The sequence below is a fragment of the Tinamus guttatus genome, unplaced genomic scaffold (genome assembly GCF_059628265.1).
Source record: "Tinamus guttatus ecotype Peru unplaced genomic scaffold, ASM5962826v1 Tinamus_guttatus_pri_ptg000222l, whole genome shotgun sequence".
NCBI classification, from domain to species: Eukaryota; Metazoa; Chordata; class Aves; order Tinamiformes; family Tinamidae; genus Tinamus; species Tinamus guttatus.
The window spans coordinates 5,348,456-5,367,836 of record NW_028288756.1 but is presented as its reverse complement, the minus strand read 5'-3'; the positions used below and the strand labels follow the sequence as shown (position 1 = coordinate 5,367,836).

The 19,381-nt window shown below is 36.6% G+C and overlaps 1 protein-coding gene across 2 annotated transcripts in view; it reads right to left on the bottom strand.

Moving 5' to 3' along the window:
* Positions 1-19,381, bottom strand: part of CDH18 (cadherin 18) — a 211,482-nt gene that overhangs the window by 51,532 nt on the left and 140,569 nt on the right. For both annotated transcript variants that reach the window (XM_088525032.1, XM_088525033.1), the window contains one exon: positions 8,483-8,650. In XM_088525032.1, coding sequence (XP_088381158.1) covers positions 8,483-8,650 — 168 coding nt within the window. The remainder of the gene's footprint in view (positions 1-8,482; positions 8,651-19,381) is intronic.

Here is a 19,381-nt window from a genome sequence, read left to right as displayed (position 1 = left end):
GAGGGGCAGGATCACCTCCCTCGACCTGCTGGAGACGCTCTTCTTAATGCACCCCAGGATCCCATTGGCCTTCTTGGCCACAAGGGCACACTGCTGCCTCATGGTCAACTTATCATCCAGCATGACACCCAGGTCCCTCTCTGCAGAGCTGCTCTCTGGTCAGTCCCCAGCGTGTACTGGGGCCTGGGGTTTTTCCTCCCCAGGTGCAGGACCTTGCACTTGGCCTTGTTGAATTTCATGAGGTTTTTCACCGCCCAGTTGTCCAGTCTGTCCAGGCCCCTCTGGATGGCAGCGCAGCTCTCTGGGGTATCAACTACTCCTCCCAGTTTCGTATCATCAGCAGACTTGCTGAGGGAGCACTCTGTGCCTTCATCCAGGTCACTGGTGAATAAACTGAACAGGACTGGGCCGAGGGCTGACCCCTGGGAGACACCACTAGCTACAGGCCTCCAACTAGACTCTGCACCGCCGATCACCACCCTCTGAGCTCTGCCATCCAGCCAATTCCTAATCCACCTCACCGTCCACCCATCTATCCCACACTTCCGGAGCTTGCCCAGGAGGATGTTGTGAGGGACAGTGTCATAAGTCTTGGTGAAGTCAAGATAGACAACATCCACCGCTGTCCCCTCATCTATCCAGCTGGTTGTTCCATCACAGAAGGCGGCCAAGGTTAGTCAAGCAAGATTTCCCCTTGGTGAATCCATGTTGACTACTCTTGAGCACCTTCTTGTCCTCCATGTGCCTGGAGACAAGGGCCAGTACGAGCCATTCCATCACTTTTCTGGGGACGGAGGTGAGGCTCATCGGCTTGCAGCTGCTTGGGTCCTTCTTGCCTTTTTTGAAGACTGCCGTGATACTGGCTTTCTTCCGGGTTCGGCTCCTCCCCCGTTCTCCAGGATCTTTCAAAGATGATGGAGAGAGGCTTAGCTACGACATCCGCCATCTCACGCAGAACTCTGGGGTGCATCCCATCAGGGCCCATGGATTTGTGGGTATCGAGTTACCTTAGGTGCTTTCTGACCCAATCTTCCTCTACCCAGGGCAAGTCTTCCCCTCTCCAGGCTTCTTCTCTTGTCCCTAGGGCCTGGGGCTCTAATGGGCTGCCCTTGGTAAACACTGAAGCAAAGAAGGCATTGAGCAACTCTGCTTTTTCTGTGTTATTCGTAACCAGGGTGCCCATCCCATTCACCAGCAGACCGATGTTTTCCCTGATTTTCCTTTTGCTGTTCATATATTTGAAGAAGTTTTTCTTGTTAACGTCCCCATCCAAATGTGCCTTAGCTTTCCTTGTCGCATCTCTGCATTCCCTGACTACTTTCCTGTATTTCTCCCGGGGGGCCTTTTTTCCACATTCTGTATACCGCCTTCTTCTGCTTGAGCATTGCCACAAGCTCCTTGCTCATCCACGCAAGTCTCCTGCCCCCTCTGCCTGTCTTCTTACACACAGGGATGCCCTGTTGCTGGGTGTGGAGGAAGTGCTGCTTGAAAACTAACCAGCTCTCTTGGGCCACCCTTCCTTCTAGAGCTCTAGCCCATGGGATTCTTCCAAGGAGGTCTCTGAAGAGGCTAAAGTTGGCCAATGAAGCCCATTGTTGCAAGGCTACTTATAGCCCTGCCTCCTCCTTGTTGGATCCTGAACTCCACCAACTCATGGTCACTGCAGCCGAGGGTACCCCCCACCTTCACATCTCCAACAAGTCCCTCTCTCTTTGTTAGCATGAGGTCCAGTAGCCCACCTCTCCTCGCTGGCTCCTCCACAACCTACATCAAAAAGTTATCATCGTCAATGCTCTGCAGGAACCTCCAGGACTGTTTGTGCCTGGCCGTGTTGTCCTTCCAGTTGATGCCGGGGTAGTTCAAGTCCCCCATGAGAATCAGGGCCTGTGACCATGAGGCAACATCCAGCTGACCATAGAAGGCCTCATCAACCTCCTCGTCCTGGTCAGGTAGCCTGTAGCAGACACCTACCACAGTGTCTCCCACTTTAGCCTGCCCTTTAACCCTTACCCACAAGCCCACAAGCTCTCAACTCGCTCATCACCCACCCCCAGGTTGAGCTCCATGCATTCCAGTTGCTCTCTCACATAAAGAGCAACTCCACCACCTCGCCTTCCCAGCCTGTCCTTCCTAAAGAGCACATAGATAACTCTTGTTACAGAAGAGTTTTTAACCACATACTTAAATACTCTCTTATTACATATACTTGATTTTTCACTTTTACTACTAAAATAATAAATAATTTAAATAATTTACTTTCATTTTTTAAAATATCTGATTGTGGGAATTACTCTTTTCCCATCCATTAAACAGATTATCATGACACCTATTATGAGATCAAATCACATTAAACAACTTACAGCAGATTTCAATCACTGAAAACTAAACTACAGTGTAAGTGAATGAAACAATATTAGGTGTATTTTAACTTCAAATGCTGTGGAAATATTTGTCTGTTCACAGACAAAAGTATGAAAAAAAAGACATTCAAACAAATCACTTTACATAATATTTGCTCTGGTCACAGAAACATGCACGCAAAGATACATATACTTCATTTCTTATCTCTTAAATCTCTTAGGTATTTAATGAGCATCTTTTTACGTCCTGGACTCCTCATTTCACATGTCCATCTCTTAGGGCATGTAACAGATTACTGATTGTTTGTAGCAGGTTGGAAAAGCACAACATAGGAGAGATTTTAGAAAACATTCAGATCATTGTTCCTTTCAACAGACCATTTCCTCAGGACATTACTGATGTAAACTGCTTTTTGAACAGCCTATTGTGTTTGTTTCAGCAACCTTGCCAGGCAGGGAACTCCAAAACACTTCTGAGGAATCAAAACCCATCATGCATCCCATATGTTTAAGACTATCAGTTGTTGCCTCTTGGTGACACATTCAACACACTCTTACTCCCTAACACAAAAATGTAATATGCTTTTTTTCCCCCTTTAGATGGGCTTGTGGTTGAGAGTTAGAAAAAAAAAAAACACGCTCTGACACAAATGGAAGCTTGTTAGTTCATGTTTACCTAATAAATAAAAATTAAGGTCAGGGGCTTGGATATTTTGTTGTGATGATTCCCTGTAAAGCTAGAAAATCACTTCACTGAACACTAACCACATTCACAAAGGAAATGTCACTCACTGCTCATTCACTTTGAAACTTGAGCATATATTTTATAAACACGATTAACTGAAATAATTCTTTAGTATTCAGAACAAAGGAGTAGCAAAACACGCATTAGCACGAATTATGCAATGTGACTATAATATAAATACATACTATATTCGAATTTTAATAGCAAAGAACACAGATCCTATTTTTTTATAAAAGCTCTAATGGTTCTCATGATCTGCACTGTCATTTTTACAGTAATCTTAAACCAAATACACCTACAAAAAAGATCTACTCTTCTTTCCCTATGTATTTAATTAAAAAACTGTTTTGAGCGGAATGCTCAAGTTTCTGTATTCATCAATAAGGGGGTTTCCCCACAGTCTGGCTGAAGAGCAGGACAAAGGGAGGGGAGACTGAGTGGAGCCATGAGTCGAGCGGGACAAAAAGAGCCATCTGCAAGGAGATGGGGCCTTTACAAAGGAGGGAAATAGGGCAATTCCCCCACATTCTTCAGCAAGGGGGACAAAGGAGTTGGTGAGCTCAGGTGAGAACAGATGGCGGGAGGCCGGAGTTGGGTGTAGGCGGGCCGGGAAGGCTGCAACTTCTGAGTACAATGGGGAAAAGGAGAGGGCGTCCCTCGGTCGGGAAATTAGGATAAAAGGGGGGCTGCGTCCCCCAGCAATTTGAGAGACCCCCCAGGGATATGCCCGGTGGACTCTCCCTTTATTCGAATAAAGTTTTAGGACTCCTCTGTCTCTTTTTTGGACATTCAGTTCTTGACAGCGAGATTTTCCGCAGTTTTATATAGATTCTTTTATCATTTTTAAAGTCTATACTGAAATCCTACTTACATCTGTTCAACATCACCAGCTACAGTGTCTAAATTACAAGTAATTAGTTCTATATCTTTATTTTATATTAAAGTTTGTCTCATTTAAGACCTCATAAAAATACGCTGCAATGCTCTAGATTAATCTTGATGTCCAAAGTTAGCTAAGATTAGTATGTTGGGCAAGCACACACAGTTTTTCAGAAAATACTCAATTTTAACCACAGATGTTTTAAGAACACAGCAAATATAACAGTCTATTCAAAAAAGCTCATATTTACACATGAGACTCTATCCTTTCATTCTTATTATGTAGGTTCAATTTTCATAATAGAACAAAAACTAAGCTACATAAGATTTTTAAGTAATATCTGCTTCAGAACTAAAACAAAAGAATGGAGGCTGTCGTATATCCCTGTCACTCATGAATATCTCATATCCTCTGGCATGAGCATATAGCTTACTTATTTCATCTATTAATGAGATATTAGTAATTGTATTTCAGCAGACTGAGAAGCACTCCAGACTTATCCTGTCTGAATTTACTGCTTATGCAAAGAGATGGTTCTGCACTTGGCTTTGTACATCCACTAATCAAGAAAAAACATTGTCCCATAATCCTAGAGCTGTACAAAAAAAAGAAAAATCCGAAAGAATCATTTCCATCTGTATGTCTTTGGAGATTTTGGAATGCATATATGAAGGAGTTTTTTGGTAATGTCAAAGACTTGAAGCATTCTTGCAAGCAACATTCAAGCTAAAATTCTAGAAAAAATATCCTAGATTGTGAGCCACAGAAGTAAGCACTGAGTGTGGTAGTACAAAAAAAAAACCCAGCTGTAACAGAAATGATAAAAATTGTAATAAAATAACATTTCCAGCCTTTGCAACCTTGATTTTGACGACAGAAAATACTGTATTTAGGACATGAAGGAATAAATCTTCTGAAGAACAGAAATATTAGGTTTCCTTGGAACTCAGGCTTGAAATCAACTTTCTATATGTTCCTCTAAGAGAAAATCAGAGAAAATGGAGCTGTTGCTCATTTTGTCTGGCAGCAGCCAAGAGGTTAATCAGAAGCAGATGGTTCTGGACTAGTGGGGAGTGGGGAGGATGCTGATGGGGAAGTGTGCGGGTCACACATGGTGGCATAGTTCCTAGAGGAAGTAGCTACCTTATCTACTGGAGTGACATAGAAAAATGACATGGCGTTTTATTTGCTGCTGCTATGGTCCTTGGGCCACGATAGATGCAGAGTGCATATGCACTCTGTGTTCTTACTGGCAATATCATTTGCAGCAAATGCCATGCCTCGGTTGTACGCTGTGTGTATGTAGAGAGGCAACTTCTACAGAACCTTCCTATCCACTTTGTAAGATCTATGTTTTAAAAGTGTGCCAATAGCAGATATGCTTAATTAGCTAATGAGTTATATTAAGGCTGAGTAGTAGATACAGTGTAGAAATCTTACGAGCACAGAGCAGAATTAACATGTCTACTGGGATGCAATGTTTCTTTTACAGAACTAACTCGAGTATAACACTGTCTTTTAAACATGGCTGCACACTTCTCTTAAGAAGGCAAAAAAATAAAGTCAAACAAATCATGAATATACATAAACACCACGATACCTCTATACAATGCCATAAAACAAACTAGCCACCACAATCAAGCTTTATTAAAAAAAAAAAAAAAGAGTTGTTTTAAGGCATAGGTTGGTTTTAAATTCTGCTTTATGTTAAAGAACTAAGGTAGATAGATATTTCAAACAACAAAATCTGCAAATAGGCTATCAGAGAAATCATTCATTGTAAAATTAAGCTCTAAACACAGCACTAATTAAAGATCTCCTACCCACTGTCCAGAAGGTAATCACTAGCACTCCAAGCACAAAACATATCAGTGAAAACATCTGTCTACTGTGATGATCTTGATGCAACCAGAACCTGTTCATCTCAAAGCAAGTGAAACATGAAGAATCTATTCATTCTAAGCACGACTTTAGATAATTAATAAAAGAACAGCAAACAGGCAAATCTTATATAACTCAGTAACTCATTTTCTATCAGACTACTGCAAGAAATGTAGGGCCCACAACCAACAGACAAGTACATCTACCAGCGATAAAACTAACAAGAGCAGGGAGATGGGATTACTGAGAAGCAAAGATCTTTCTATGCAAAGCACTGTCTGACAGCTTACATATTCATATATAATTTATATTTAGACACAAAGGAAAGAAAACTTGTGGGATGAAGAAAGGAAATAAATCCCACGACTCTTAGTCCATATTTGTCTTTAATGACCATCCATCACAAAGACCAAAAAGATTCAATCCTTTATGTATACACAGCAAATTATACTTTCAAATAAAAGAAGTGCTAACCAGATGTGCTTCCCAACATTTTCTGAAGTGAAGTACACCTACAGCTACATTCAGATGCATTCACAAGTAAGTAATTCACAAGTATTGCCATGCATAAAAGAAAACTAACCAGAAGGGAATCTGAGGTCTAGCAGAGGCTCAGTGAAAGCTCTGCACTGGATATACACAGCTTGGCTAACACTTCCCTTAAACTCATTTCTGAAAGCCACAAACCCCAGCAAGTCTCATTTAGCATCCTATCTAATGAGGAAATAGAGGAGAAATTTAACTCAAAACTATGACATACAAAGAAAGGAGAGGAAAAATAAACACTGAAATTATTTTTATTAGTGTAATGTTCATGTGTTATTTAAATAGTTAATGATGCTGACATTGTCAGATTATAGATAATGATATAACTGCCTCAAAGTGTTAACGCTTGTTGAAAAGGAGTAAAGAAGTAGTGTCAGAGTGATGGCTATGTAATTCCTACCATGGTTGTGTGATTCCTGTATTAGGAAAAAATATAGTAAGCGTTTGTACTCTACCATGCTTGTTCTAAGTATAATATTTTCTGAAATAGTACTTTATGGAAGAAAAAAAATGATCGTTTCCAAGTACTACCTTTTTTAAATTTCGCTTTGTTAAACAGTGAATTTTCATTAAAAGTGAAATGAAATTCTTTGGTTTCCAATATTATAGTCACAATTATTAGACTCCCTTAAAATGTACAGAAATAACCTGAAAATTGTGTGTTTTTTCCATTTCTGAATAAATACTAATGGAAATAAAGGAATACATGTGCCAGTAACACTTCTGCTCGCAAATCAGCTTAATATCCAAACACTTTTACTCAAAATAAATGGGGGTAAGCTGATATATATGGATCTGGCCTTACTTTATTTTGTCCCTGAACTTCCAGGAAAATCAGGATATTTCTCCTATATGCCATATAGTTAAATGGCATATTTGCTCAAATATACACCCTATCTCTTGCCTTTCCAACAGCTAGCAGGTATTAGATATTGTGATGGATGCAATAACCATGGTAAGGAATATAAAATCAAATATCCTTTATTTAGGGCAATGTTCCAAAGGTTTTGTATCTTTTATGTGTTTATTAGGCACAGAAAAAATACCTACTTCTACAACATTTTTAATGAGCCTTCTTACTGCTTGACCAGATTTTACATAATGTGTACTGCCAGAGAGCTTTGTTTTTCCCTGGAGCTTTGTGATCTCTCCTATTGTTTCTAAATCTTCTAATTCAAGTAGCTTTATGTATTTCCCTGTGGATGTACCTATAGTTACTAGTCCATTATGTTCTACAAGGGCTCAAACAATGTCTGAGTTCAGATTACAATATTCTTACTGGCCTTGAGCCAATCTGCAAAGGAATGAAGGTTGAGCTATGCAATTTCCTTCTGCAAAGAGTTTTAAATAAATTGTTAACTGAATTCAGAATTCCTAGAAGACTCCAGCTCATGTCAGATCAATGTGCACACAGTGAGTTGGGTACAAATGAGTTATTCCTATTAGTGCTCATATTAGGATATTCTAATAAGAGTATTCTAGCATATACTTTTCATACACATATGTGAGAACATTCAGTTTGACATCAGCATCTACAGTTCATTTAATTAGGATAAAGGCAGACTTCACTGTAGGCCTGCAAGAGTGAACAACAGCAAAAGTTCTGACTGCCACTAAGAGAAAAAGTAAACTTAAAAGTTTAAATGGTGTAAGAGAAACAGAAAGTGATTTTGACAGGTGTGAATGGAAGCAGCCAAATGAATGATAGATTCAGTTTTCTAATGAGTTATCTTTTGTTGTTTTGTACTAAGGGAACAATACAATTCACTTACTGGATCAAAAACACATTGTCATGCAGTTTTGGAAATTCCGAAAGGAATGCAGAATTACCCACGTATGACAGAAGTATTTCTTTGTCATGCATCGCATTGTTCCTCAGTTTTTAATTAAATGCATTCTGAGCTCCATCTGAAAACACTGGGCAATCAAGAAACTATTGGTGAACACAAACTCTTCCCCAGTAGCCTTGTGCCAGTGAATCTGAATACTAATTGCACTTCATTAATAACTGCTTACTTCAATGAAAATCAACACGATTTCAAATCAATGATATGGTGAAATTGCACATACTCTGAGGAAACCTGGGTGGGTTGTCGTTGACATCAGTGAGTGTGATATTCACAGTTGTTGATCCTGACAGCCCTCCGACCTGCCCAGCCATATCTTTGGCTTGAATGACAACGGAATAGTGCTCTCTGGCTTCCCTGTCCATGTTGTGCAACGCAGTCCTGATGACTCCTGTGGTGGGAGGAAAAACAAACAAAAAAAAGAGAAAAATCAGAGTTAGTTTCTTATAACAAAGGAAAAGGCTGGGCATGAGAGATTTTCTGGAAATGCAAATCTTTTCTACACACAAAATAGGCTGTTTCTAGCTCCCTGTGTACAAACAACTAGCAAATAGTGGACTACATACTGCAATACACAGAGATGCTTGAGAGTGCTCCACTGCTTTTTTTTAATGTAACACCGCCAGATGCTGCAGGACAGTCAGCTTGCTTGAGAATATGAAGAATTTAATATATATTACAGTGTATAAAATGGTATATTAATATTTAATCCGACTTACATAACATTGTTAGCCAAAAGCTACATTGACAAAAGTCTAGTGTTTTTTGATACATAATAATTGTTTAAGTAACTGCTTTACAGAATTATTAATGAATGGGAAATCATGTCTCACTGAAGAAGCATCAAATTCCTTTATTTAACAAAAGTTATTTTCTGAACACAATGTGGCATTCCTCCTAAAACTCCTAATTAACTCAGTTAAACATTGTTTAACAGAAAAAATAAAATTATATGAAACGTTACATTTATTAATAGCAAACTCTCAAAACCCTAAACGTTTAGGTATAACTTAGTTTTTAACTTGGGTGGTTGTTATAACTGATAACAAAATATAGCATAGCATGATCAACTTCTGTTTCTGGGAAAATTTTAACTATGTAGTAGGCATTAAAAAACATCAACTGAGGAGGAGGAGTCCTGATCTTCCAGGCAATCTTTTGTACTGTAAAAGTCTGTGATTCACATAATATCAGATTATCCAAAAACAATTTCCAAAATATTACTTTTGTTGTATTTTAAATGATTTGCATGTCTTCAGCAAAACTGACGAGAAATTATTACAAGAGAAATGGAGATTTTCATCCAGTTTATATTATTCTTTCCATTCTACTCTAAAATTGATTACATTTATAAACAAGCAGATTATACACAAAGAATAATATTTAAACTGTGTATTCTCTATTTTATTTCTATTTGTACTCTAGTTCCTTATGAATTTCACAAAATGGAACATCTGTCTTCTACAGAACTTTCATAATTATATTAGTTATTGAAGTTTTGAAATTGTTTCATATAAACAACAATCTCTCTGAATTACAGTTCCTTCCTGCTTGCTCTTTGCTCCAAGAGGGTACACTCTTCTGGAATGTTTATGAGGATGTGTGGAACAAAGTAATCACTAATCTCCTGTTCTCTCTTGCTTGCATCATGTTCTTTACTTCAAATGAAAATGAGCAAGTTTTAAATTCTAAATACTTGACCCAGTATCTAGCATAAGAGATGTGAAGGGCACTCAGCTGAATGGATCTCCGGACTGCTGAGTCCAGTCATACCAAGATCCCTCTTAAAATTGTGTTAGAGGTATTTTTCCACACCTTCCTACATCTCTTCTGTACCTTTCTACATGGAAGGTTTTCCCAAAACTCCCATCAATTTCAATGGCTCTTCTTTACCCCAATACATCACTAAACTACACCCTCACCTCTTTTCAGTTTTTGCTGCAGAAGGCTAAAAAAATTAAGTTCTTTTGGACCTCTGTTGTGATTTAGAATCATCTCTGATAATTCTGATTCTGGTAATTTAGAATCTCTGATAATTTCTTTAGTCTTAGACTGCATATTTTCCAATCTGAATTTAACTTCCCCACATATAGATAATGAGGATCCTCACTATGTTACATGACATAGTTTATTCATCTGTGACTCATATATCAAGGAATTTCTCCTCCAACAACACTTCCAAATTAATGAGACCGAAGTTACTACATATCGTCTTGTAATTAGTCCTATAACACGGCCTTTAACTTAATATTATTACATTTCATTCCATTCTTACTGCTCTTAACCTCACAGTCATAAACTCTTCCTCTGTATTGACTCACAATGTTTAGCCATCAGGAAATTTCAACAGCCCAGGCCTGCGTTTATCCTCAAAACATCACACAAAATTTACTGAGAAGAAAATTGAAGTGTCAGGCTCTGAAAAAAGATTGATATTTCTACGACTTTGGATATCTTATTTTCTTTCCCCTTTCCCATCACCTTTGGATTTGAGAAAACCCTAAAAATAAATATTTTTTGGCATGTTCTACTTCATTCTCCACAAACCCATTCCTGTTACTGAATCTCAATCAATTATTATTTTTTTTCCCCAGGTTTTGTTCTTGTAAGGTACTTCTGTATTCTGTGGCATCTAATGATGCACTTCATTATCATTTTTAGGGTTCTGTGTAGAAACATTTTATTAGCATGTAGGTACATCTAAAGGCTCAGCCGTAACTGGGACTGTAAAGATCAGGATTTTTAAAATTCAGTTATTAAGAAAAGGTCCACCATAGCTCACAGCGAAGTATTTGACTATACTTACACAGCACTTATCTGGTGAATTTGAAGAAATTCATCAAAAAACTATTTTATATTCAATAACCAATGGTCTTTTAACTTTCCAGTTTAACAAACTCAAGCTGGGAAGTCTGTTTCCAGGGGAGATGCGAGACAGCATCTTTCCCAGCTACTGCTAAAAGTGTATGGTGTTAATGCATTAAATACATATAAATCTGCTTCTTTCCAAATACAGAAAGGATGTAGCTCTTTTCTATATCTCTACTAATAATGTTATCGTCTTCACCTAGTCATGATCCTATCATTGTTATATTTCCTTTTTTTTCCCCTCTGCCTTGTAACAGCCTTCCGAAAAAAAGCAGCCTTCTAATCTCCATTAAATTACTATTAGCTTCCAGTGCCTTCAGATTTCTTTATCAATGTACTCCACAATTTCTAAATGCTATATTTCCTTAGCCACTTCATTATTCACAGATAGTCTAACAACCTTCATGGTCCTGAGACTGAGCCATGATTATTATCCTTCATTAATCTAATCCTCTTTCCAGAAGACTCAAACTAACATTATCTAGGTTATAACTTCAGAAAAAATATGAAAATTCCACCTTTTTTTTTGAGGTGCAGATTCTGAAAAGTTGTCATTAAAGGCCTGATTTATATTTTTCCAGAATACATTTATCAAATTGCTATGCCCTTCTGAATACATGTAAGTTGGTTCTTTTGAAATATTAATTGTATGTGATAAATTCCTAAGAATTTTCAGAAAACAAAATAAGAGTTAAACTTTCTTTCATGGAAATCCTCTATCTGAAAGTTTTGACCACTCCTAAAATTGCTTCTTTGTTATTAAGGATTTTATTTTTCTCCACTGAAAACCATTGGAGATGAAAAGTGGAGGACTAAAAGAAAGCCTTAATAAGATTGGCTTAAATAAAAAATAGTCATGTATCTGGTAGAAACATGCCACTATATACTAGCTCTCTGCATACGTGTGCATGATAAAGTCTTTATTCAATTTAGAACAGAGATTACTAAAATGGTCTTGCACTCAGTGGTCATTTCCATTGAATCAAAACCTGAAACAGTGACATTTCTACAGTTCTGAAGATACATATGGTTAGGTGCAAACAGGGTTGCATGGTCAAACTCTTCATCTTAAACAATCAAATTCTTGATATCAAAATGGGATGTGTTACTACCATTGCAGGAGGTGTGCCCTGCAGGTAAAGCAGCATGAGGTAAGCCTGAAGGAGTGTAATGCTCCTATTGTGTTGAAATTTAATTTTTCTTTTTTTTTTGACAATTCATTTAAAAAAGTGTTTAAAAGAAACAAAGATTCCGTGTTCTAATCAGAAAACAAAACAAACCACACAAAAACAACATAAAAACAAGTTGGTGATCTGTTTACTCAAAACTGATAGTGAATGCTGGCTGTATAAATAAGTATTTACAGTAGTATGCTTAAAGTAGCTACAACATATATCCAGATATATTGGACTAACAAATAACCTTACTGTTGCCTGGATATGGAAGATTTCTCCGTAACAGATTATTTTCCAAATAGGCAGACAAGCAAATGATATCTACGAAGATAAGGCAAGGGCACAGAAGGGTGGAGGGGAGGAAATTACTCATTAAGGGTGATTTCTTAAGAGTATAAACTTCTCAGGGGTATATTTAATCCTTGGTAAAAAGGAATAGCCATATGACAAGAGATGAACAAAACAATTAAGTAAAAAGTGGATGCATTAAGTAGGAAGGAAATCCCATTTGGCAAAAAAGACAGAGCTTAGAACTAACTGAAAACAGCCTGCTTATATTCACAAATTTGACAATGCCCCTCTCTCAAAATATCAGTCATTGCTATCAGTAGCAAACACTACATGTAATAATGCCACCTACCTATTCACATTAAATTTATTTAATCTGTCATTTGAATTAAAAAGGTAATATAAGAGCTGACGGTTAAAGTGCTTATATTTCATATCAATATTAATATTCATAGCAATATCTATTTCATATTAATTATAATATATTTTACCCAGAATCCACAGCTCTTCAGTACTTCCTTAGTAATGGAAATAAAAACAAAGATGGAGTCATAGACTGAACTTCACATTTCTCACCAATTACTTATTAAATTAGACTAAATTAATTTTAACTTTTTGCCTTTAATAAACATACAGTAATGTATCTAAATATTTGGAGGTAATTAACACAATTGCCCATAATGCTGAATAATATTGTGGTTTCTATTTAAAGCAGGTCACTTCTTTGATATTAGGGACAAAACGAGAGACAAAGTTTACAGACATGAAAAGAAAGCTCTCAAATAGGGTCAAAATTGCATCCTGATAACTGAAAACTGAATGTAACATACAGTCTTGGAAAGAGCCTACATTTGAACAAAATTTCATGTGCTGATTAATTACAGATTGTGTCTAGATATTTCAGGTAATTCAAGTATATTGATAATTCAGCTTGCTTGGCCAACAGACCAAGGATGTGTTCTTTCCTCCTCATGATACTTATTCCTTACTCGCCCATGGGCACGCCAATTAACTTCAATGCCTCTTTGACCCGCGCATAACATGTTAATGAGATTCTAGTAATATTGAATGATTTGCTAAGTAATTGTTATAATGTAAGGCATTTAGAGGACAACTTTACTCAACCCTTAAGAATGCTTCTTCGTAAATTTTAAGTGCAAACGAAATACCAGTACTGGTATTTCAATTTGGAGAGGTGAAACACTTTTTGCCTGAATATCCTAGATAGCTGAATCACACTCAAACCATGTCTGTTCAAAGCACAAGCATCAAATTGTATACCCGACAGAACCCAATCAGCATAATTTCTTCATTTTGAAAGTTGCATCAGTACCAGATTTAGTACATCAGAGGAAATATTTATATATACACATATATAACATAAATACACATAAATAACTGGTAAAACTACCTTACAAAACTGATTAATTGGTTTTCTAACAGGTCTTTCAATAAAAAAAAATCAAAATAATACACTATTGTAATATTTTTTTCAACAGCACTGTAAGCAACAAAGATCTATATATTCATTGAATGGTTATCACTTCTAACAAAGTATCAGTCTGATCCTGCAATGATGCAACCACTCTTGGTAAAGAGAACACTAAGGACCCATATCCCATGCTGGTATTTTTCAAATCATCTGTGCTCTTAACTTTCTGAAATACTTAAAAAAAGAAAAATACACATATTGACGGTATCTAGATAAAATATTAAGAAATCATAGAATAAACCTTCTTCTAAGTGTGTTCATAGATGTTATTTTCTCTCTTAGGCTCAACACCCATAAAATCTTTGCCCGTTAGGTGACTTGATAGATAGCTATTGACTCCTGTTGAGATTCAATCAGGATTTATTGACCTGAGAGTTAGATATTGATCTAGTCAGAGAAAAGATAAATCTGTACCAGAAGGTACAATAAATCTTACGCGTGGCTGAAAACAGAGGTCTGTGTTGTTCCGTTGCCACAGGTGCACCGCTACAAAGAAAACAACTCCGGAATCAGGGAAGTGTTGGAGCTTGTTTAAGAGACCCCTCATACCATGATAAATTCAAAATCGTAATAAGGTCAGACACAACATAAAACATGATCACTTCACGAGAGGAGACTATTTTATAGAGTTGTTTCTTTTTTTGCTTTGACTGACTATATTATGCTGCAAGGCAGTCAGCCTGGAAGCATTAATATCGAAACATTTTTGAAACAGAACCTTGTCTATATTTGAAATTATTGTGCATTAGACCAAGCATAAATTTGAAAATAGAAGTGTTTTCCCTGAAAAGTTCTGCATGGAGACAGCCTCGTTTATGAATAATTTCACATAAGTTTTGCCATCAACTTTGGGGAAGACAGGACTTTGTCTTAGATCCCACAGTGAGGAAAGACATGCTGCTTTATCAAGCAAATCGCAAGCATCAAAATTTTATATACCGCATATTACAAATCTCTATGCTGCACAAATAAAATATTCTTTTCCTTTCTCCTCCTCCTACCTACCTTTCTTAGCTACAGTCTTTAAAAAGTACAATAACAGTTTTCAGGTTTCAGTTCCTTCTATGAACAAGTATTGAAACTATTAACTAACAACTTAATTTTTTTGATCAATCAGCAACCAGCACCCCAAGCCACACTTATTTACATGACCCCTTCTAATGGGGGTAAAATTTATACAGTTGAATGCACAATTACAAATGTACCTTCTCAAGCTCTGTAAAGGTAGATAAATAATATTTTTTTTAAAAAAAGCATGCAGTTAATTAAAGATAAAGTGAGTCTGCATAACTGGGATATTTTGACTGTCTTCAACATAGCTTGGTTATGCATTGGCAATATAACATACTGCAATACTTCAAATTTGCACTGAATTAGCTGTTTACATCTTCTTCCAAATTTACCCAAGGCAATTTTTACTGTCTTGAATGACATGCCAAAATACTGCAGGATATTACTGAAAGATTGCTTACAGTAATCAATAGGAGTATGAAGAAAAGTTTCAGTTCTGATCCTAGCAGAATTCATGATATTACTATTTGCTTTCCATCTTGACTAAAGGTGAAGATTTGAAATACAAAACTTTTACAAATATAAACATATTGGATTATGTAAAAAAATATATATAAAAAAAGAATTTCCTGGAAACACTAAAAATGGTATTTTCAATAAATCTAATTCCATGGATAATTAATCAGTGACCTGCACAGGGCAAGAAAACAGACCAAAGGTAGAACCAAAGTGACTCTACTGAATTGTATCTATCTCGTGTGAATATTTGTCTCATGTAAACCTGGAATAAATAAAAAATGTGGACATATAATACTACATATCTGAGATCCTTTCAAGAGGACATCTATTTTTCTGTAATTGTTGCATTTTCTTCATTTCATAGAAAACACTCACAGTAGGACAAAATAAATAAAAGATAAAAAGACTGCATTTATTTGAGATTTGGTACAAAAAAATCAATGACTGTTTACCAAATGCATACTCTTAACTGGTGATGTGAAAGTTTATCTCAACTCATTCAAAGCAAGCAGTTAAATGATTAGCAGAAAATCATATTTTCAACAACAGCAGCAGTAAGTTCCTTTACATGACCGGCCTTAAATAAGACTATTACTGTGGCTTTTGAATATGAATGGCAAATAAAAAAGAATACGGTTAACTCTTTTGTTAACAACTAAGAGGAAATAGGTTGCCATAGTTTAAATCCAATCCTTCATGTTACTTAGCTAATATGAAAGCTAAATTATTTTCATAAATCTAATTGTTCTTGAGCTCTGTAACATGGGCTATGAAAGTCCACTCTCTAATTGCTTCAGCAAAGTAAAACAGAGTCAAAGCAGTATACCAGACTTCATTGTAAATTTCTTTGACCATTTTTCTTTTACCAAAGCAAACAGAGAAACAGATTATTCTCCTAGTGTTCCCTTCACACATGCTTGCAGAGGAAGACCTTCCTTTGATTATGATCTGCATTTCCCTGTATCTGTAGCTTGTTTTTCTACATCTCCAGAATGCCCCAAGGTAACAAACATTGTGCCTAAAGTACAGTGTGGGTACAGTGTACCTACATGTATGACAACTTATAGGTTAAAAGAAAAAAAAAAAGTTTCATCCCATCAGGAGAGAATCTAAAAAATCCATGGAATTGGACGAGGCACAAAGAATCCTAATTAGATTGGACAGGAGATTCTCTTGTGCCAAAAATGCAGCAATTACGGCTTGCCAAAAGTGTATTTCATGTCTGCTCTTCTTAAGATCAGACATAAGTACATATAGGTACACATGTGAAGAAGGTGAGCAGGAGCTCGCTTCGTTGATCTTGATCCAGAATATACCCACATATTTCATATGTGGATAATGACGCTATTTTGATTTCCATCAGTAAAGAATCTTATCCTTTATTTTTAGGCAAAAAGCTTCTTAGCTTGATTAGGGATAAGCTGTCAAACTAGTACTAGATTTGATGATGAGGAGTTAATTCTGCAGGAGTTAATGGGGAAGGGAGCTTGTATCAGGAAAGACTGCATTATATGAGCAAAACTGTAGTTATAGCACTTGAGAATCTAACCAATAATTATAGTTATTTATTCCACATCCTCTTCAAACCACACCTAAAGATTTAACCAGACATTTGTGAATGTGCATGCTAAGGTACATGCTAGGGATAGGAAACAGATTGTGTGCCAACTCAAGACTTTAATTCCTCTTAAGGATTGGCAATTCACTTAAAATCTACCTCTAATTTCACTCCTTTTTTTTAAATTTTGTCTTTTGTCCAATGTCTTCCATCATCTTGTCTTTTTGCAGAAAGTTCAGCACAGTGAAGCCTGGTATCTGTCACGGGCATACAGCACTGCTCTAATACATTGCTAGCCATCCAAATAAATATCTAAACAAAGTAGTTCTAGAGAGAGAAGTCTGTTGTGAAGACACTTAGAATGGCATCTTCTGAGAAAAGCTTTAAGAAAACAAACTATGGCAGTGTAAGTGAAAGAAAATGTTAACTCCCTAAAGCACATCTAGTACAAATTAACTGAAACATCGAAAATGAAATAGGTTTAAGTCAGCACAAACCTACAAAGAGCAACATACTTCCTGAAGCTAGGATAGTTATTTGCAAAACCTGGTGGCTCTAACTCTCAGACAAGTGAAAACTAAAATGGAGCATATAAAAAGACATTTCATATCTGAACAAACAACAGGCATTTTTTTTGGTGCACTTGATAGCTGTTTAGAAAGCATCACAGGTGCAAAGTAGCTGATACAGCATTAGTGGAGCTTGTCCATTTATGTCAACAACTTCTTAATCTTATAGGAAACATTTTCCTGTACATATGACAATTGACCTCAGAGATTGTAATATCCTAAATAATCTCTTTAAATTCTTTGCAAGACTTCACAACAAGTAATACCGTGAATGCTAAAGGGCGAACTGTAAACTTAAAAAAACATATTCTGACATGTATAAAACCTTTATGAGACGATCCATTACATAAATAGAATATCACTTAGGGTTTTTTTTTAATGAATTGTGTTCCAGAAGCCATTTACAAAAGACTGGAGAACAGACTTTTGTTACCCTTTATATAAGATGCCATTTATCACATGGACAATGACATATCTATCCTCAGAATCTTGTCATTTAATGGGATGCACATATATACTTTGCAAAGGACACAGATATATTGCTTTGCTCTGAACAAATTAATATTTTTTTTTTCAAAAAAAAGATTAGAAGTTTCTGAAAGCTGTCTCAAATCACTGTATCTTTTGATTTTGGTCTCATCGTTTTGGAAAAAAAAAAAAAAGCCCTTGCGAAACAGTTTCCTTTATAGGATACCAAGACAATATAGATAAAAGCTGTAATTTTCAAATACAAATGCTAGAACACAGTCATTTAGAAGCATGTCCTGAAAATAAGTGTGCCCACTTATTGCAGAAAAATCTGACGCTGGGCAATAATATTTCAAAATATTGACTTTACCATTACTTTTATCTGTAAGAATGATTTTTAGAAAAATACAAAAGACATGCTTAAGTAAGTACTGCATCTTTCTGTGGAAAACAGAAAAAAATATTAGCTCTGATAAAGCATAGGGTAGAAAGTAGAAGTGGGGACTTGACCATTCATTATTTCAGATCTTGGACAATATTACCAGTTACCATCATTTAAATCTCTACTATCCCCATCTATAATTTATGATTGCACTCTACTTGCTTCTGGCCCAGAGCTGCCTTCAATTTGTAAGTGCAAATACAGTCATAATGCTCAGTAACTACGTAGCAATGACCAGGGGAATGGTCTAGCCAGCTGACTCCAGAGCAACCCTGTTAGTTCGTAGCCATTCTGCTATGCATACTCAAGCCATAGAAAGGTTCTGTTCAGAGTTTGGCTGCTGCAATTCATACATGGAATACCAGCATTTTCCAGTACATTTTGTTTTTTGGAAAGGTGCCATGATCTAAAGGCCAGCATGACGTGATGTCTTCCCTTGCAAAATGTGTGGTGCCAACTCTATGCATTTTACAAGTTCTCACTATTCATTGGAGCTTTACTTATCTAACTCAGAAGAAACCTCCATGGATGTAGACTACTCTCCTGCCGTCTCTGACCTTAAGCACTAGCACAGAGCATTCCTATTTTATGATTTCCCAGAGTGTCTACTAAAATGTCTAGTATGATTCCCAGCAGCTGGACATCTAAAGAGAAAGAGAAATATGAAACATGAAATATAACAAAAAATCCAGTTCACTTAACAAGGATTACAATGTAAACATGCATTTTATG